The 21195-nt window shown below is 41.4% G+C and overlaps 1 protein-coding gene across 3 annotated transcripts in view; it reads left to right on the forward strand.

Annotated features, from left to right (window-relative positions):
• Positions 1 to 21195, forward strand: part of Pde5a (phosphodiesterase 5A) — a 145723-nt gene that overhangs the window by 88704 nt on the left and 35824 nt on the right. For all 3 annotated transcript variants that reach the window (XM_016010110.3, XM_006991870.4, XM_042279824.2), the window contains exons 12-13: positions 14856 to 15002; positions 20203 to 20328. In XM_016010110.3, coding sequence (XP_015865596.1) covers positions 14856 to 15002; positions 20203 to 20328 — 273 coding nt within the window. The remainder of the gene's footprint in view (positions 1 to 14855; positions 15003 to 20202; positions 20329 to 21195) is intronic.

The following is a 21195-nucleotide window of genomic DNA, read 5'->3' on the forward strand; positions in this document are numbered from 1 at the left end:
TCCTTCCTTTTGAAAACTCACTGACTACAGCCATCTAATTAATATACAAGTGCTTTTACTAGTGGAAAATATTTAGATGGACACAGAAATTATTTATGTTGATTAACTGTACTTTCTTGCTAGGGTACAAAATTACTGATAATACAAAACACCAGTGTTGGCTTTGGAATGCTAGTCTATTATCATTTTTTTTCCAGTACTTGTTACAAAGTTCACCTCTTTCTTTCACAAAAATAAACTTAGTTTTCATTTACTGGGGAGACTGAAATAGATGACGACAGATGATTGGTTGTCACCACTCGCCAGATCCGCGCCGTTGAGAACTGAGAGCGATCTGATTTCTGACCATACGGTTTCTGGCAGGGTGTTTGAAATCAGGATCAGATAAGGTTAGTTCCTGGAGTCATGGTCATTATTCAGTATACAGTGAGATGAAGGCTGGGGAACATGTGAGTACACCTGCCAGATGCTCTGGATCTTGGTTGGGAATGCTTTGGTAGCGGCCCCTGTAAATCTGAGGCACTTAGACTTAACACTCCACAGTACACTTCATACACTTACAATGCTTGCATTTTAAATCGGTGGCTGAGGCACAGCGAGGTCTGTCTGAGAAAGAGAATTGTGCATGTAAGGAATGGAAAGTTTGAACAGTTTCTAGAAATTCTCTCTCATTGTTATCGACACCCTAGCTTGCCAGAAGATAGCTTTTTCATGCTTTATCAACGTGTTCTCATGGAAACTACAGCTGTCTTGTGAAGACCACACTGGTGCCTAGAAAAGCCAAAGAACTTCAAGTTCACATGGCCAGCCACGCAGGAGAGGGAGTGAGATATAAGTTCATACTTTGTTGCAGAGCCCTGAACCGAGGAGTTAAAAGGCCAGTAGAAAGAGGCCTTGAAGACCTTCGAAGTTAAATTGTGAGTAAGAACATGAGTCATCTAGCAAGGACAGCAGAGGAATCACTAGGTAATTTTATCGGAAAGGTCACACAGAGTTTACAGAGGTATTGGGTTTAAAAGTATCATTTGCCTTGGGCTTAATTGACACTTTTTTTTGGAGACAGGAGACAGGCTCTCTCACAGTAGCCGGGCCTGGCCTGGAACTCACTTGAACACCTGACCTTCCTCTTGCCTTAGGCTCCCGTGTCCTAGAAGTATAGGTGTGAGCCGCCTCACCCAAGTTAATGGGCACATTTGCCTACTCCACCAACACGATCTGGTTTTCAAATAAATGTACACCGTGAGTGGGAAATGGTTTTGTGTTCTCAAGCCCGGCAAATCATTAGTGAGTGTCAAAGTAAAGGAAAAGTTACACCTTGTCGGGTGTCAGATGGAAATCCAAAGAGCAAACGCAGCACCTTCTAAAGACAACACTAAGGACGGCACTGGGGTGTGAAACTGTTTTACACTTCAGAAATAGTGGAGTCTTTCACAAAAGTCTGAACTTGGCTTTCTCAATTATGCCTATAATTTTAGCAAGAGAAAAACACTCTGGCTGAAATTTCTGCATAGCGCATTGTTCGGAACCATCTGTTGTTCCATTTGGAAAATAGATGTCTGGCAGCTGCATTGAGAAATGTAGGGTTACATCTTTTGTAGGTCAAGTAATTTATTTAAATTGGTTGAAATTCAGCAACGGCTTTCAATTCTAGTTTTATGTCAACTAAATAAAAATTCTTCTGCAGCTCCAACTACCCAGGTGTCTGCATAACCGAGCAATTCCCCAAATCACTGTCTTTGCCATGTGTTTGCTTGTTTATATCAATTCCAACTGTAAAATAAATTCTGAAGCTGTCAAATGTTTTAACTTTTATTTTGAAATTTTACTCTTAAGAGACTAAGCAATGTATGTACCAAATGTGTATGCCTATATCCGGAATAAAATTCTCTAGTCATGACAAAAGCATTGATAGGAAATCCAAAACCTCATTCCCCTTTGCCCCCGTCCCCCACCCAGCTTAACTTGATGTGTTTTTTTTTTTTTCTATCACATTTTTAGTCTGCCCTTCTCTTGGATTAACACTGAGCACAACAGGAATAGGACCTTTCAACTGAGCATGTTGCCCTGTATGCATCTTTTTGATGATCCTTAGTCACAGTTACTGGGAAAGCAATAAAAGAGCCCTTGTCACTTATCATGGTTCTAAGAAGTTAATTAAGATACAGGAATATAGAGCTTGGAGATGATTTGGCAGTTGAGAACATTAGCTACTTTTGCAAAGGACCTGGGTTTGGTTCCCGGCACCCACGCCGTAGCTTTCAACCATCTGTAATTTCAGTTCTAGGCATCTGGGATCCAGTGGCCTTGTCTGGCCTCTTCAGGTGCCAAACACACAGATGATACCCATTTATACGTACGGGCAAACAGTTATGCACATGAAATAAAAATTAATAAACCTCTTAAAGAAAGATACAGGATATAAGTTCAATTAGACAAACGATTGGAAAATGAATGTGTGCTTGATTGACTGGGTGACTGATTACTTTTTCTGTGTTCTGGTCCTATCAGAAAAGCAATAGATAGATACATATTAAAATAAATAAACTGCTTGGTTTGTCACTGACTTAGTTCTGGTGCATTTAGTCACAGCTTTGCTGCATTTTATAGAATCATGGACGTTGTATCTAGAAGCTAACTGAATTTTTGACATCTTAAAAAGGCTCTGGGACTCCTTATTTGAGAACCAAATTAGAAAGAATGGGCTGTGGTAGCCACTGAGGTAGGATTTCCTAGGACAGAATTCACCTCTCGAAGAAAGAAATGCCATGTGAGCCCAGCCTCAATCAGGCATCTTGGACTGTTGCGGGTGGCCATGGTGAAGGAGAGAGGCAGGACCTGACCCAAATCATGCCAATGCCAGTGTATAGATTCTCATTGCCCCTTGCTTTGGGGAAATCCTTTAAAGACTGACAAATTAGAACTTAAAACTTTTGGTCAGATGGTTTAACCAAGAGTTGGCCCTGTGGTCTAGATGATACAGGGCTACTGAACTGCAGTGGTCTGTGGCCTCCATGAGGGATTGGCTCCCTTAAATTGGGTCAGAGTCTAAAGCAACCTCTGGCCTGTGGATGGAGGCATCCTCTTCTACAGAAGCTTAAAACATTAAGACAGTTACATCTTTTTCACATGGGCAAGACTTTGGTAGGTTATCTATTTGATTCTTCCTATCTCACTTTGATTTTCACAAGTGGACAGTTTCCAGCCATAATCTTATTTCCAAATATGGAGATTCTGTTATTGAACTTCTCATACACAATGGCTATGTGTAGTTTGGAAACACCACAGTCTTTAAAATAAGTTTTGTATGGGGGAGTAGGTAAGCAACATAAAGCAGATCTGTGTATATTAAAGTGTACTCATAAGTTCCACTAAGTTTATACTTTTAAGTATTTATATCTTATCAGAATCTTATCATTATGCCTTTGTTGTATGATTTTTAAAAACTGTTAAGCTCATTATCCAAGTTTTTAATACTCGTCTTCCTTACTAAAGTTTAAAGGAACTACTTATTTAATGTAAGAAAGGAGGAAACATTATATTGATAAAGTAATTAAGGAAAATGAAATTCAAGTCCGCTGCCTCTGTGCCTTACACACATCCCTCTGGAAGACTGGGCTCCAAACTGTGCCTCATGCACCTACCTAACTGTCTTCAGAGTTCTTCTCATCTGTATTTGAATGTACCTCTGTCTGGGGAAAAGATGCACTCTAACAGCACAAAAAGCTGTGTGAGTTTCATTTTTTCCATTTATTTATTATTTATTTATTTATTTATTTATTTATTTATTTATTTATTTATTTATTTATTTATTTATTTATTTAACTCTAACAGCATAAAAAGCTGTGTGAGTTTTATTTATTTATTTATTTATTTATTTAAATTATCAGCTCGATACAGTACAAATTCTTATCCTAATAGTGAAATGTTTCATTGAGGCTTGCCCAGTAATTAAGTGAAACCAAAACTTATTATAAGCCACAGTCATCCTAGGGTCCCCCCTGCTATATATCCTCCCTGGTTCTGTGGGTTGCAGTCTGATTGTTCTTTGCTTTATATCTAGTACCCACTTATGAGTGAGTACATACCATGTTTGTCCTTCTGGGTTTGGGTTACCTCACTCAGGATGATATCTTCTAGTTCCATCCATTTGCCTGCAAATTTCATGCTGTCATTGCTTTTCTCTGCTGAGTAATACTCCATTGTGGATATATACCACATTTTCTTAATCCATTCTTCAGTTGATGGGCATCTAGGTTGTTTCCAGGTTCTGGCTATTATGAATAGTGCCGCTGTGAACATAGTTGAGCATGTATCTTTGTGGTATGATTGAGCATTCCTTGGGTATATGCCCATTTTTTAAGATACATTTTATGAGAGTTTGGAAGTGGGGCGGAGAGGCAGCAGCCTTCAGCAGGGTGTAGGCAGTGGCTGTGACAATGGCCTTCTTCAGGGGCTGAAATGGCGCTGCCATCCTTTGTGTGCTACCCTTGAGATGAGGGTACTGGTCAGGGCCCGCAGGAGAATGCCCACACTAGGCAGGAGACCTTTCTTTGAAACCACTGCTGCTGCCTCTCAAATACACTCATTTGGTCCCTGAAAACATTTTCCCTTAAAATGAGAACTGATGGCCGGGTGGTAGTGGCGGTGCACGCCTTTAATCCCAGCACTTGGGAGGCAGAGGCAGGCGGATCTCTGTGAGTTCGAGGCCAGCCTGGTCTCCAAAGCGAGTTCCAGGAAAGGTGCAAAGCTACACAGAGAAACCCTGTCTCGAAAAACCAAAAAAAAAAAAAAAAAAAAAAAAGAGAGAGAGAGAGAACTGATGGAAACCCCTCATTTTTCTTGACTAAATATCAAAGAGAAGTAAAACAAAAATGACTTTATAAAACATTGACACTAATTGGAAGAATCTGACATCTTGTGGAGGATCAAGTTCAATAGCTGCCCTTCTTTTCAGACTTATTTTAATAAATATTCCTTGTGCAAAAGGAGCCTTTTATGAAGTTGCCATGATTTTTATTTTGGGCATGAGAGCTGATACTTAAGATCTAAGGCAGACCGAATACCCTGATATCAATGTGACATATATATATATATATATATATATATATATATATATATATATATATATATATATATATATGTGTGTGTGTGTGTATAAAGAATACACAATCAAACAGATTGTGTAACTCTGTGCCCACATCTTTAGTTTCTGCTGAGGTGACCAGAGACATTCCCACAGGCAAAATAGAAGCCCTTTTAATGAGGCGTTCACCCAAAACAAGAAATTCAATAACTTTTAGATGATTATTACATTTATTTTACCCAAGTGTGCTATTTTCCATGCTCACATTCTTAATGGTATTCATGGAAATCATACATTAAGAACTATAGTAACATAATATTATTTTAAAAATATATAAAGTAGCTTTTAACTGTTGATAGATCCAGACTTCTTAAGGGTTATTATGGTCTCAAGCAGATGTGACTTCTCTATGTCTCCCTTTCTTCATCTATAAAAGAACATAATAAAAGAGGTTACCCTATGGAGCCATGGTGACGAGCTCCCTGGTGCACATACCTCCACTGAGTTGTAGTTATTGTAAGTAGTAGCAGTGTTGAGGTCTTTATGGCTCTGTCATGTGGCAAGCTTTGTTTCACAAGTCCTAAAGGTATAATAAGCCCTCTAGAAATTATATGCACAGGTAGGGAGGAGACTTCCAGAGGGAAAATGGACCCCATGTTTCAAGATTAAATGTAAAACCTTTTGTTTATAATCTGTAGCGAGTTCCCTACTTGTTGAATATAATCTAAAATGGTCTAAGTGACTTCCCACTGTGATTGCTCACGAAGTGAGAAATACGTAGGCTAGTGCTTTCTCTTCCTGGATTCCTAGTGTCTTTGAGCACAAAAGTGTCAAACTTGCCAATGCACTGACAGGTGAAACTGATGTTTAGCGTTATCCAGTATACATAATGCAAATAAAAGAACCCGAAATCTGGCTGTAATTTTAATTTTTTCAAAAGAAGTGAGTAGTAGAGCTGTAAGGGAATAAGACAACTACCACATGGGCTGCTGTTCCTGATGTGGTGGGATTCACTGGCAATACTGACATTTGTATTATAGTGGTTTGTAAGTGAAACTCGTAGGAAACACATCTACATGTTATGGAAAACTGTTGATGTGGTTGATGAGTTTAGAACCCTAGTCGTTCATTGAATATTTACCTTTTAATCTATACAGGCACTGTAGTAGGTTTTCCCAATATACTCTCTCTCTCTCTCTCTGTGTGTGTGTGTGTGTGTGTGTGTGTGTGTGTATTATATACATAAATCACAAAATATAATAACTGTGACCGAGAGGTATCAGGCACTGTGAAATTATAAAGGTACTCTTGTCTGAGAGAGTTGTACCTGTGCAGCTGTACCCAAGTGTCTCAATTCCATTTCTTGGTGTCCCACTCTGTTTTAATCAGTGCTCTAACTTGGACATGGGAGATTTCAACATGTCTGTGGCATGTCTGATTTCAACATGGATTGTAATTCAGCATCTGGATTTTTGTTTCTAGAAGATTCTTTCAGGAAATCTGCAAATGCTCTTGTTTTCTAACCACAGTTTGAACCAAAAAATTGAAGTCTAGAGCCTCGTCTGTATTTCATTCTTCTGAAGTAGTAGTGAGAAGCAGCCGGCTCACCTGTGGTTTCTGCCCATTAGACTGTGGCATGGCAGTTACCACCGGGCCCACAAAAAGGCATTTCACTGAAGACGGCCACAGTGACCATGTAAACGGCTGTGTCATTGATGTGGATGGCCTCTCCTAATGCAGTGGTTCTCACATTTTTGCATCCATCAGAATTACTTGGAAGGCTCATTGCAACACACAGATGGGAAGGGAGGGCGTGCTCCTGGCTTTTCTACTGCAGTAGCTCAGCATTGGACTCAGGAAGTTGTATTTTTAATGATTTGTATATGCTACTCTAATGGAATTATGGTTCCTTCTGCTTCTCTACTCATCTGTATCAATTATCCAGTCTCAGATTCTGAGCCTTGAGAGTCTGTTGTCTACAATTACTTTTGTTACCAAATAGACCACTGTCAGGGTTCAACTGAAAAAATGCAGACTTCCTTGATTATTTTAGACAGAAAGACAAATGTTTTCTTTCAAATCATTTGAAGACATCAATGAATGACCCCAGGAATGAGTTAATGGAATGAAACATATCTGCACTATTGCATAATATCTAGACATATCGTCAGCCACATAGACTAGAGTCAGAAAGCCATTGACCTATTGGCTACCACCTACATCACCCATATTAGATATTTGGGTAGTAGATAAGGAACCCTATGTTCTGTAGAGTTACACTTCCCTCCATAGTTTCCCTCAATATTTTCTCATGTGGCACCACTTTAGTTTGACATTCAAATCTGTCCTATGTTGTATTTTGTGTGTGCATGTGAGGTGTGGTGTGTACATATAAGTGCATGCTTATGTATAGGGACACATGAATGTGCACTGCATGTGGACACCAGAATTCCAGGCCAGGTATCTTCCCCATTCACATGCCACCTTATATTTGGGGACAGGGTCTCTGACTGGAGCTGCTGCTGGGCTAGCTGGCCAGAAAGTTCAGGGAGCCTCTTGTCCAGAACACTGGGGTTATACGTGCACACCATTGAACATGGCTATTCACGGACTGGAAATCTAACTCAGGTTCTCTGGTTCGCCCCACAAGAGCTGCACGGATTGAGCTATTGCCCCAACCTTCAAATGAACCTTTCAACCAAGTATATATGCAAATTCATATGTGTGATACCTTATTGTTAAACAGTTCTTTAAAATGTGTTGTGTGTTATCTTTGGCTTCAAAACTATAGTGCAATAAATTGTATTGTTCCATGAAGAATTTTATGTAGAAATCTCACTTTCTATGTTCTTTTTCCCCCTTGTTTTAAAAATACATTTTTTTTTTCGGATAATACATTCTCATCAGGGTTCTCCTCCCTCTACTCCTTGAAGTTCCTCCCCATGTTCCTGCCCATCTGGATCCACTCCCTTTCTGTCTCTCATTAGAAAACAAACAGGCTTCTATGTAGCTGAAGTTTTTTCTGGTCCTCTGCAATTCTATGTATCTTGGTTATCGTTGACTTTTAGCTAATATCCACACATATGCAAATACATACAATTTTTGTCTTTCTTGGGCTGGGATACCTCACTCAGGATGATTTTTTTTTCTAGTTTCATCCATTTACCTGTGAATTTCATGATTTCATTTTTGAATGGCTGAGTAATATTCCATTGTCTAAATGTGTACCACATTTTTTTTATCCAGTTATCTGTTGAGAAACATCTAGGTTATTTCCAATTTCTGGCTATTATGAATATTGCAGCAGTGAACATAGTTGAGCATGTGTGTCTCTGGTAGGATGAAGTATCCTTCAGGTATATACCCAAGAATGGTATAGCTAGGTCTTGAGGTAGATCGATGATGATCTTCCCGGGGAACTACCACACTGATATCCATAGGGGCTATACAAGTTTGCACTCCCACCAGCAATGGAGGAGTGTTCCCCTTACTCCACATCCTCATCAACATGAACTATCATTTGTTTTATTGTTCTTAGCCACTCTGGGTATAACATGAAATCTCAAAGTAGTTTTGATTTGCATTTCCCTGACGACTAAGGACAATGAACATTTCTTTAAGTGTTTTTCAGTCATTTGAGATTCCAATTTGAGAATGTACTGGTTAGAGCTGTACCCCTGTGTTTACTTGGTTTGTGTTCTTGATATCTAGTTTCTTGAGTTTTTTTTTTACATATTTTGGATATTAGCCCTCTGTTGGGTATGGAATTGCTAAAAATCTTTTCCAGTTTTGTAGGCTGCCTCCGTCTGAATGACAATGTCCTTTGCCATGCAGAAGCTTTTCAGTTTCATGAGTTCCCATTTAATAATTGTTGATCTTTGTGCTTGAGCTCATGGAGTTTTGTTCTAAAAGTCTTTTCCTGTGCCAATGAGTTCAAGGCTATTCCTACACTCTTTTCTGTCAGATTCAGTTTATCTAGTTTTTGTTGATGTCTTTAGTCCTTGTGGAGGTGCATTTTACAGTGTGGTAAGTCTGGATCTGTTTGGCTTCATCTACATGCATCTACAGTTTGACCAGCACCATTTGTTGTAGATACTGTCTCTTTTCAAGTGTGTATTTCTGACTTCTTTATAAAATCAGGTGTCCATGTTTGTGGAATTATTTTTGGGGCTTCAATTTGATTCCATTGATCAATGTGTCTGTTTTTGTGCTGATACCATGCAGTTTTTGTTACTATAGCTCTGTTGTATAGCTTGAAATAGGAGGTAATGATATCTCCCATTGTTCTTTTATTACTCAGGACTGTATTAGCTATCCTGGGTTTTTTTTTTTTTTTTTTTTTTTAAATTTTCCGTATGAAGCTGAAAATTGTCCTTTCAACTTCTGTGAAGAATTATGTTGGAATTTTAATGGGAATTACAGTGAATCTGTAGATAGGTTTTAATAAGATGGCTATTTTTACTATGTTAATCCTACTGATCCATGAGCATGGGAGATCTTTCCATCTTCTGATATCTTCTTCGCATTCTCTCTTAAATATGATTAAAGTTTTTTTTTTTTGTTTGTTTGTTTTTTGTTTTTTGGTTTTTCGAGACAGGGTTTCTCTGTGTAGCTTTGTGCCTTTCCTGGGACTCACTTGGTAGCCTAGGCTGGCCTCGAACTCACAGAGATCCGCCTGGCTCTGCCTCCCGAGTGCTGGGATTAAAGGCGTGCGCCACCACTGCCTGGCTGATTAAAGTTTTTTCATACAAGTCTTTCACTTGCTTGGTTAGAGTTACCCCAAGATATTTTATATTATTTGAGGCTATTGTGGAAGGTGTTGTTTCCATGATTTCTTTTCAGTCCATTTGTCATTTGTATGTAGGAAGGCTGCTGGTTTTCATTAGTTAATTTTGTATCCAACTACTTTGCTGAAAGTATTTATCAGCTGTAGGAGTTTCCCAGGGGAATTTTTAGGTCACTTATGTATAATATCATATCATCTGCAAATATAGAAACTTTGACTTCATCCTTTGTAATTTGTATGCCTTGATCTTCTTCAGGTATCTTATTGTTCTGATTAAGACTCCAAATACTACACTGAATAGATATGGAGAGAGTGGACAGCCTTGTCTTGTTCCTGATTTTAGTAGAGTTGCTTTGAATTTCTCTCCATTAAAGTTGGCCATGGGATCTCTGTTAACTACTTGTATTTTATTGATGTATGTTCCTTGTATCTCTAAGCTTTCCAAGACTGTTATCATGAAAGGATGTTAGAGTTTGTCAAAGGCCTTTTCTGTATCTTATAAGATGATCATGTGGTTTTTGTCTTTCCCTTTGTTTATATGGTGAATTACATTTGTCACCTTATGTATGTTGAACCATCCCTGCATTTCTGGCATAAAGCCTACTTGATCATGGTGGATGTTCTTTTTGGTGTGTGTGTGTGTGTGTGTGTGTTTGCAAGTTGGTGAGTCTTGCCTATGAAATTCCTGTTTGAATTCCTAACTTTTTCATTTCCAGATTTTCCTCAGTTTGGGTTTTCTTTATTGATTTTGTTTCTCCTTTTGGGTCTTGAACCGTTTTATTTATTTCATTCTAGTTTTTGTTTGTGTTTTAAGGGATTTATTCATTTCCTCTTTAGGGACCTCCATCATATTCATAAAGGTTATTTTAAGGTCTTTGTCTTGTGCTAGCACTGTTGCGGTTCTCGGGGCCTGCTGTGGTAGGATAGCTGGACTCTACTGGAGACTTTGTCCTGGCTGGTACTGACTGTGTTTTTACCCTGTTGTCTAAGCATCTGGGTTTGGGATGATTGTAATTCTGGGTGCTGATGTCTGGTTTTGTCTTTGTTGGGTGAGCGTTTTGTTCCTTGATTTCTGTTGCCCTCTCTGGTTCTTAGGAGGTTGTGATGGCTGTGTGTTGCCTTGAAAGACGTTCTTCTGGGATCTTGATAGGTGTGGCCACTGGAGCTTCAGGGGAAAGTATGTTTCTCTGTATTGGGACCGGACACTCCGGAGTGGGGCTGGACTAAGAAGGGGAGGCCGAGGGGGTCCACCAGAGGGAGGAAAGCAGGATGTCCCACCAGGATCTCCTTCACCCCCTGGGAATGGACAGAGAGAACGAGGAGAGGCCACATCAGGTAGTCTGCCCCATAGCTGGGGATGAGACTGGGTAGCTGGACTCAGAGAAGATGAGGGAGTAAGACAATACGAAGCTTGCTTCCCTGCTTTGCTAGCCTACTTGCTTCTCTGGCAGGGCTGGCTGGTGGGTTCCCAGGGAAGTCCTGCTGGAGTTGGGGGCTGGGACGACAAGATGAGTGGAGGGAAGAAGAGTTGAAGGGGAAGGTCTGTATGATCGCCTGGAGATGGGGGGCAGGCAGGGAGGGGAGGCTGTAGCAAGTGGTCCGCTACAGAGCTTGGGGTGTGACTGGGGTGCCACATTCACCGGAAAAGGGAAGTGAAGATCTGCAGTTAGCCTACCTGTGTCCCTGTCTGGCGTCTCACTTTCTAAATTCTCGTACGTAAAACTGTACTAAAAGAAGCTCCAAGAATTGTACCAGACTGCTCTACCCCCAAATACCACACACTTCGGCCTCTGCTATTAAATGGAAAATGTACAATATTTTATCTTCTGAAATAGTGAGAAAAACAAAGAGAAAGTTGACATTGTATATGATGGAAGAAGAAGAAGGGCTTTAAGGGATCTCTGACTTTCTCAAGCCTTGTTAGTGGCTAATCCACGTTCTGAACCCCGTATCTGACTACAAGGCTCTCATGGAAAATGTGTGCGTGTCTCTGCCGGGTCAGTTCATGGAGTCCATTTGTGCTGTGGTGTGGTAGCAAGTGAAGGCAGAAAGGAAGCTGCTTTCCTGTCAGTCTGAGAGCCGGAGAATCCATGCACAAGGGAGAGGCCTGGGCTTGTGGGCCACCTCCCCTGCAGCTGTGGAAGAAAAGGAAGAGAGTGTCTGCTATAAGAAAAATAATGCTTAAGAATAAAACATCTGTTCTTGTCTAGTGGATTCGCTTAAAGAAAGCAGCTGCTATCTGTTTCCTCCTCTTCAGCTGGAGTTGCTCCATCTCTGATGCTGGAAGCCACTGTAAACAGTGAGACCTTTTTCTAAACATTTTCAGTTGTCTTCCCCGTTCCAGCCCACAGTAAAGTCCATGGGACTGGCTTTATAGAGTACATATTTTCTTGTGAATTTTTGTCTTAGGGGAAGAGTCTTCCAGAATGGAACAGTCTGGTGTCTGTGAGGAGAACCATGACAGCCACCATGAGCAGGTGGAATAGCTTTGAAGGTATGGGGGTTATACAGCTCTCAGTGCCTCTGGGAGATTTTAGTATTATGATGGCCTTCGTTCAGGAAAGTTGAAGGGGAGACGGGAGAGTGCCGTCTGAATGTTAGGAAACTTAAAGGCTTTGGCAACTCTTTCCACCCTTGATATTTCTTTTCTCAGTAAACAAAAGGCTCTTTTCATCAGGCCACTCTCAGCCTGGTAAGGCTCACACAAATAGTCATACCCAGTTGCATGGCCCATAGAGCAAACGGCCCATGGATTGGGGGAGTAGCAGGCCCTACAAGTTCAAGTAGCCATTGGCTCCAGCAAGAACACAGGAGAGCAGTGAGGCTGCCGGGGCTCCTTAGCCTTGACCTTGGCCAGTTACTCTTTCATTGATGCTTTAGAAAGATCATGTTCCTGCTTAATTTTCCTAACACATAGACAGCATAACAAGTCAAGTGGTTTTGACAGCGAGTTTGGATGAACTTGCAGGACTGCCCCATCACGGGCTGGCAGGCCCCATGGGCCTCATCCTCCACGGAAGCTTTGGAACTTTAAGAACCTTGGTGCATGCCTATCATGGCAATAGTGGCAAAGCTAAGGGAGGAAGATCACAGGTTCCACGTTAGCCTGAGCTTTGTAGGAGGCCCATCTTTAAATAAAAAGAGAATTGTCGTGTCGAGTTAAGCAAACAGAATAAGATTTGATTCCCGCCCCCCTTCCCGGTTACTCTTAAGTATTTATGCTAATAGATAGAAAAGCATAGGAACCATGAAAGTGAGTTACAGTCATTGATGTCCCTTGGCAAGTGTTCCCAGAGAGGGGCTAGCACCATGGGGCACTTAGTCCTACTGTAGGTGGTAAGTCCTACTGTACGTCTGCCCTAGGGGAATTTAGCAATGAGCAGGGGCTCGCTGAAGCAGATGGTGCAAAGGAGGAGAGACCGATGAAGAGAGCAAGGTCTTTGAAGACACTCCGGGGGCTTGCTACAATTAAATGTCTATCAAGTCAAAGCCAAGGATTTCAGTTAAAAAATCAGAGCCACCCCTTCCAAAATACAAACAAAATCAGCTTCCCACGGCCACCTGCAGCGGACTAAGTGGAAATTCCCACACAAGTGCTTTTATTAACCCTGTAGGTGATTGACATGCTCAAGCTGGGTGAGAATCCACATTAGTCTACCCTATAGACGCTACAGAGTAGCAGTGAGGTCAGATCTGAGCTCGGCAGTGTGCTGTCTTGGAATCCCGGCTCCTTTCCTTACCTGCCCTCTTTGTGCCTAAGTTAGTGTAGCTAAAGAAATGGGTGCATATCCGTAAGGTTTTTGTATGAATGAAATATAAATTGCTTGGACCATTATCTTTACCTTGCTTCCTGCTTGACTTCCAGGAATGGAATAGTTCCAGATAGTTGCATCTGTCAAATGAATCAGAGGTATAAAAGGGCCAGATTATCGGTGTCCTCTGGGCTGCTTTCCATTTGAAGTGCAGTCTCATGGCGGCGAGCCTCTCTCTTTCACCTATCTTAACTAATCCTATTAGTTAAGCCCGTATGAGTCGGTTTAAAAGGTGTAGGGGGATCTTGTGATAAAAGAGGTCTAGTCTATTGCAGTTTGCTATCGCTTGACAACATACCTGAGAGAATCCCCTGAAAAAGGGGATATTTATGTGAGCTTATGGTTTCAGAGTTTGTAGTACGTGATCAAGTCGCGTCAACTGCTTTGGGGTCTGGGGTTGACACAGTGCATTATGGGAGAAGCCTGGTCGAGCAAGCTGTTCGTCCCCTGACATCCAGTAGTGCTTTCAGTAAGAGGAAAAGAAGGCTCCAGAGTCTCCCATTCTAGGGCATACTTCCAGTAATCTAATTTTCACCCCGAGTTCCGCCTCTGGAGTATTCTGCTACCTCCCGTGTGCTGGCTAGTTTTATATACGCTTGACGCAAGCCATTTTGGAAGAGGGAGCCTAGATAGAGGAAATGCCCCAACCAGATCGGCATGTGGGCAAGCCATTGTGCATTTTCTTGATTGATGATGGACATGGCTAGGCACAGCTGGCTGTGGGCAGTGCCACCCCTGGGCTGGTGGTCCTGGGTGCTGTAAGAAAGTAGCTAATCAAGCCATAAGGATCCAACCAGTAAGCAGCACCCCTCCATGGCCTCTGCACCCGTCCTCGCCACCAGGTTCCTACTTTGAGTTCCTTCCCTGACTTCCTTGGATGACGGACTACACTTTGTAAGATGACGAAATCTCTTCCACCGCAAGTTGCTTTTGGTGATGTTGTTTTCCACAGCAATAGAAACCCAAACTAAGACATCCCAATAGCACTAAGCTGGAGAACAAGCCTTTAACACAAGAGCATTTTCGGGAACTTTCCAGACCCCAACCATGGCAATGCTGAAAGGAAAGATAAAATAAACAACATATTCTGTTTCCCCACAGAAAAGGAAGAAAATGTCATGACTAACTGCTCTCTTAGTTCACAGCTTTATTTCATTGTCTTCTCTTCATCAAGGCTGCTGTGGTACCATCTGCCCAAACCCTTAGAATTACGGACTTCAGCTTCAGTGACTTTGAGCTGTCTGACCTGGAAACAGCACTGTGTACCATTCGGATGTTCACCGACCTCAACCTTGTGCAGAACTTCCAGATGAAACATGAGGTAGGAAGGCAGTGATGGCCTTTGGTAAAAATGGGTGTGTGTGTGTCTGTGTGAGTATGTTTGTGTGTGTGAATGTGTGTGAGACAGAAAACTGGACCTGACTAATAGCATGTAATAGGGGTTTTCAGTTTTAATGACTAACATATCCTTTCCTAAGAAAAATCATCAAAAAATCATTAAAAAATGCATTCATGCCAGGAGGTGGTGCACGCCTTTAATCCCAGCACTCGGGAGGCAGAGGCAGGCGGATCTCTGTGAGTCTAAGGCCAGCCTGGTCTACAGAGTGAGTTCCAGGACAGCCAGGGCTACATAGAAAAACCCTGCCTCAAAAAAATCAAAAACAAAGGATGCGTTTATTGGATTCCCACCAAGTGTCAAGCTCCAGGTTGAAGGAGACAGGAGAATTTTACTTACATTAATAGAAGTGCCAAAGCAGGTGGCAGGAGACGCTGGGTGGGACGCGGGGGCGGGGAAGGTGGCCAGAGAAGCAGCTGGAAGGGTGAGCAGCCGAACTAGAGCCTGGTAAGCTGTCAAAGGGAACTAACTCCCCTCCTCCTGACAACAGTGGCGACTCACTGAGGAGTTCAAAGCCTGAAACTATCTTGACGTCATCGCCAAGATAACAATGTAGATTGGACCTGCACCAGGGCCGTAGGTGCTAATGAGGCCAGACTACTCAAACGAGGTCATTTCCGCAGAGCAGAAGCGAGGCCCTTGGAGTCCCAGTCTCCAAATACAGATTTCCTATATAAACTTTCTGTCTTCAAGGCTTTTGTAGTTTTATTTAGCCCTCCATTGATTCACACAATGAAAAGTTGCTCACATGTTCTCTGTGATTCCAATGCTGAGTTGACCCTGCTCTCCAAGGCCTCACAGTACGGAAAGAAAACTGAGGGTGGATATAACTAAGGTTGATAGAGAGTCATTTATGTTCCTGGAGAACCCTAATCTGATTCTTTCTTAAATTTAACCAAAGTTCATACTACTTTTTCTTCAATGAAAACCAAACAGTACAAATAGGTTAATAATGGGTCTCTCTTGTCTGAGTGGTAGTTAAGGGAGGCTGTATTGTTTGATTATTCCAACAAGTTCTTATGAATGGATTTCATTCATGGATGAAGAAACGAAGCCACCACGGAGCAGAAATGTCATGGGCTTCAATCATAGATCCCTTAGTGATCAGTCCACATTCACTGGGACATTCATCTCCCTCATTTTCAGTTTCCTCACCAGCTAGAGTAAATGATGTTACTGCTCCGTGGAAGTCTTTATGAACTACATATTCATCTGTATATTACATGCCTGATTATGTACATGCTTGTAATATCATACATAATCCACAGATACAGCGAGCATGTCAATTATTCCCCCTTCAGGCCAAATTTGCTTACACTGTACGAGATAGGGCTCACTTTAAAAGTCTGCTCTGTAGATGTGGTAAGTTCACATCTAGAGTTAGAAGTCCTAAATATGGATCACCGTTTTACTTTCCTAACTTGACCAGATCCATGTGTTCCTGGAGCGTTCACAGCTGTAACTAACAATGACCCTCTTCCAAGGGCTTGGCTACAACACAGGAGCGCGATTCTCTCCCAAAACTCCTCTTGTTGATTTACTTTTTGTTTGGTTTATAGGTAGTATTTGAGGATTGGCTAATACAGATAGATAGATCCTCATTTTTTCTGGCAATCCTTCCTTCTGATTCTTACCCCTATCTTAATGTTAAAAACAAAAACAATAGATTACTTCAGTGTCATACAAAGAAACACATGAACAAGGTAAAAGTAGTTCCTCAAGGCAATTTCTTTTGGAAACAAACAAACAAACAAAAAGAACATGGTGACCCAGACTGGGCTAGCAAGCACACCGGGGCAGGAAGTCCACTTCCCTTTTATTCTAATACAGATGGTGACTGTGAGTTTTCCCCGGGCTCTGGCCTCCCAGTCCTTGAGATTGGCTAGTTTTAAAAGGCTCAGTGCAAAGGCCGTGGAGGACAGTGATGTGCTGCTGTGGACCACAGACTTCCAGGATCGGAGGGAGCCCTCTGCATAAAGGAAAGCTTTGCGGGGTGGAGGAGATTAAAAGATTTGAAAAAAAAAAAAAGATTTGCATAAAAGCTGTACACGGTGGGGTGATTAAAAGATTTTAATTCCTTTACATAAAACTTTTACAAGGTGGAGAAAATTTATGGAATATTGGCCCTTTGTGGGTTAACTAACTTTGATTTAAAAAAAAAACAAAACATTTTTTTACATTTATTCTGGGCAGCATTAACCTAGCCGTTAGGATTATTCTGGTTGGATTTTCTGCCTAAGTAGCTAGTCTTCTCTTTTATTTCAGGTATTCTTGTCAGTAGAATTTTAGGTGGAGAGGCTGCCCCTATCAAGTGACATTTCACACTGAACCACAAACCTTCAGCATTAATTTATGCCGTTGCCTGTTACCGGTCTCTCAGAGTCCACTTTATTAGGACAACACGTGCTGATTGTGTTTCCACATCTGTTCTTTCTGTCTGTACCCCACGAACTGTATATGCTGTGCTTCTTGCCATGGTCCCTGGGAAACACAGGTCCTTTTAGCAGCTTCTTAGTCATGTAGGAACAGATTTTTCAAACGGACTCAGAATCTCAGGATCATTTTTATCAGAGGTTTAGAGAAATAGCAGGACAGGTAAGATGCGGATCTCAGCAGCTGCCAGGAGCAGAGGAAGAGGGAAGGCGAGACTTTGTGAGTAGGTTAAGTCACACATGGAAGTCTGTGAGCAGCCGCTCGCGAGTGGAGGGTCTTCAGAGAAAAAAAAATGCCCAGAGTGTCAGTGCCAGCAGGTTTAGGGTTTGGGTCAGCTTGGTTTGGAAAAAGGAGATAGGAAGAAGGGAAAGAAAATGTTATTCTCTGAGTTGGAACTCAGAAAGTGGGCAGGCTTAGCAGTGAGTGTATGATCCCTGCATCAGCAGCAATGGCTTCTGGGGCCTGGGAGTGCACATCTCTCTTGTTATGACATCCTTAGGTACTTCCTCCTTCTCTTCACCTTCTGGCTCTAGGCTGTCCCCTCGAGGTCCTAAGACTATCCTTTTTTTTTTTTTTTTTTTTTTTATCGCAGACAGTCTTTGGCCTTCCTCAAAGCTGTTGCCAACCACTGACCAAGCCTCTTTACTGATAATTAACTTGAACCCTGTTTCAAATTCTAATATTTTCCCCTCCCTCTGAGACTCAGGAGATAGAGTTCATTGTATGTTGTGATGGAGGGGTCCATCCTCAAAGAGCCCCAAGCTGATAGGTTTTTACCAGATTCCTAACAGGAGTTATTTTTAGCCACAGTTCAATTGCAGGGTATATATACATGTTTAATAATAACTTTAGGTTTTGAACTAGTGAAGGATATATTCAGACACCAAATTTTCCAGTTATTTTCATTATTTTCCTCCCTGCTTTAATTAATCACAAGAGATTTTCTACACAGTGCTAGTGTGTACTCTCAAAACATATCAAAGTAAAACTTGTGACTTTCATTTCAAATCCTCCTGCTGTAGCTGGTCTGCCATCTTTTCACCAGAGTGTTTAGAAGGGGCCAGAGTAGGGAAATCTGTACTGAGATTTCAGTGCTCAGTGAATGCACATCCACCTTGGGCACACAAACCTGCTTACACAAGGGTAACTCACAAGGCCCAATGCTCAGAGATCCCAAGGTTCTTGGTTGGGGAATTCCTGGTGAACTGAGCCACAGACCTAGAAGAAAAAGTTGTAAAAAGAAAAGTGATTATTACCAAGTCCTCTGTGATGGAGCTGTTTGCACCAACAGCCAAGAGACTCGGGCTCAGCTCCCAGAGCCAATCACAAAGCTGAAGACTTTGAACGCTGCATTCTTTCCCCTTATCCTTTTTCCAGTCCTCAGGCAATGCTCTTTGTGTTCGCAGTATCCCCAGTGACACACTTGGGGAAAGCACATACTTGTTTTTATAAAAATAGAGTAAATCATTCAGATTTTAAGAGAGGCAGACTAGTAACACAAACAGAATCACCATGCTTAGATCATGGGTCCCTGAGGCTTTCATTTAATACTCCACTTAGAAGTTAAATAAATCCCAACTTGGGAGACTTCCTTGAACAATTTTGCCTTTCCCCGTCCCTTCCCATCTTTTAAAATAATTTTTTTTTCCATATGGGTCCCAGGAGCTTTCCTTTGTATACATTATCTCCAGATGTTGGTATCTTGGTGGCCAGACATTAACGGTGCCTAACACTTAGGCCGAACGGAAAGTGTAAAGATCTGATGAAGAGGACATTAAGACCTGTGATTCTAGTTTGTCCTGAGACCTGAGCCAGATACCTCGGCCCCAGGCCACCTTAGATCCTGGCACACCAGTGTGCAACCTGAGAACATGGAGAGAGCTCACTCTCCAACACTCATGCATGTAGGGCTCTGGATTCTAAGGAGGACGTGGGGGAATATTTTTTATAAAGGTAGTTAGTGCCCTATCCTTGACAAAATACCTTTCTTTGAAATATTATCCATTTTTCATCTCATCTAACTAGGTTAACTTGGTAGGTTCTGGATTGAACCGCTGTATTTGAATTCTGGCCCTGCCCCTTATAAACAACCATCACTGACAGGTTGCCTATTTGAGTGTAGGGTTCTTCCTTCTCTCTCTCTCTCTCTCTCTCTCTCTCTCTCTCTCTCTCTCTCTCTCTCTCTCTTTCTCAAATAACTATTCATTTTTTTCCTAACATATATTTTTATCGATTATTTGAGAGTTTCACATAATGCCCCTGATCACATTCACTTGCCTGACTTCGCAGGTCTGCCTCCCTCTCCCTTATGACCTTCTCCAAAGAAAAGAAGAAAAGAAAAAGGAAAACACACACACACACACACAAAAAAAAAAAAACAAAAAACAAAAAACAAAAAAAACAGTCCAATTCATATTGCCCATATACTCACTGGAGCCTGGTGAAACTTCCAGTGGCCGGACCCTTAAAGAAAACTGAATCCTTCCCCACCCCCACCCCCCCACCAGAAGCCACATGAAGAGCCATGTGAAGAGTGTTGGTTTCTTCCTTTGTGAAAGGATCAGAATAGTCATGCTCCCTGCACCCCCTGAGATTGTAAGGATTGAATGAGACTGCTGCAAGGTGCCTGGAACTTAGACAATGATGACTAACTTGGTAATTATTGTCACTCTTCATCCTTCATTTCCTAAAGGTTCTTTGCAGATGGATTTTAAGTGTCAAGAAGAATTATCGGAAGAATGTTGCCTATCACAATTGGAGGCATGCTTTTAACACGGCACAGTGCATGTTTGCTGCCCTGAAATCAGGCAAGATTCAGGTACTACAGACCATTCAGAGCCCTGCTTAGTAGAGATTACAGCATATCTTTTCAAATTATTTTTAATGTGCAGCTATGGTCATTGAATAATTTACCACATAGTGACTCATGGTTGGTTGAAGATTAGTACTGCAGAATAGTTGACTGTTAACTTTCTTTCATTTGTAGTAAATATGATGTAGTCAAACCTCCCACCTTCATGTTACATTTTAGCAGTCTTTGGGCAAATGAATGTTTCTGTCAGAGGAAGACATTGAGAGAAAAATAGTACATTTATCAGATTCACAGTCAACTGCTCCATAGCAGAATTTCTCAAAATTCACCAAGTGCTGTCATAGATGGTTGTCTGTCCTACTCTGTGTGGAAGGTGGTCACTTCTATAAGTGCTGTTTCAGACAGGTTTTGGTTTCATGTGCCTTGATTGCAGGCTGTTGGAAAGGAAGACCAATGTAGAAAACATTCCTGTAAAGCATTCAATTCCAGCCAAATTCTATTATATCTCTGTCTTTAGATTTTATCTTCAGAGGGAATTGACTAGTTATTCTGAGTAAGTGATTCTAGATATCTCATAATTTAAATTCAGAACCTCCCAGTTTTAAAAAGTAAATAGAAAAATATTATTCTCTGTCAAATATCCTACTTCCAGGGGTTGCACATTTTAAATGACCAAATTTAAATGAAATGACTGGACTTGGGTTTAGCTTAGTGACTGAACACTGGAATAGCCTGTGTAAATCCCTGGATTTGATCACTGCATATAGAAAATAAATAAAGAAGAACCGTTATCCAAGAAGCCATACAAAATAACATAGTGCTACTCCACTCCCATAGAAGCATTTCTAAGACCATAATAAACTTACTTTGGGT

This window comes from Peromyscus maniculatus, chromosome 6, assembly GCF_049852395.1.
Source record: "Peromyscus maniculatus bairdii isolate BWxNUB_F1_BW_parent chromosome 6, HU_Pman_BW_mat_3.1, whole genome shotgun sequence".
Classification (NCBI taxonomy): Eukaryota; Metazoa; Chordata; class Mammalia; order Rodentia; family Cricetidae; genus Peromyscus; species Peromyscus maniculatus.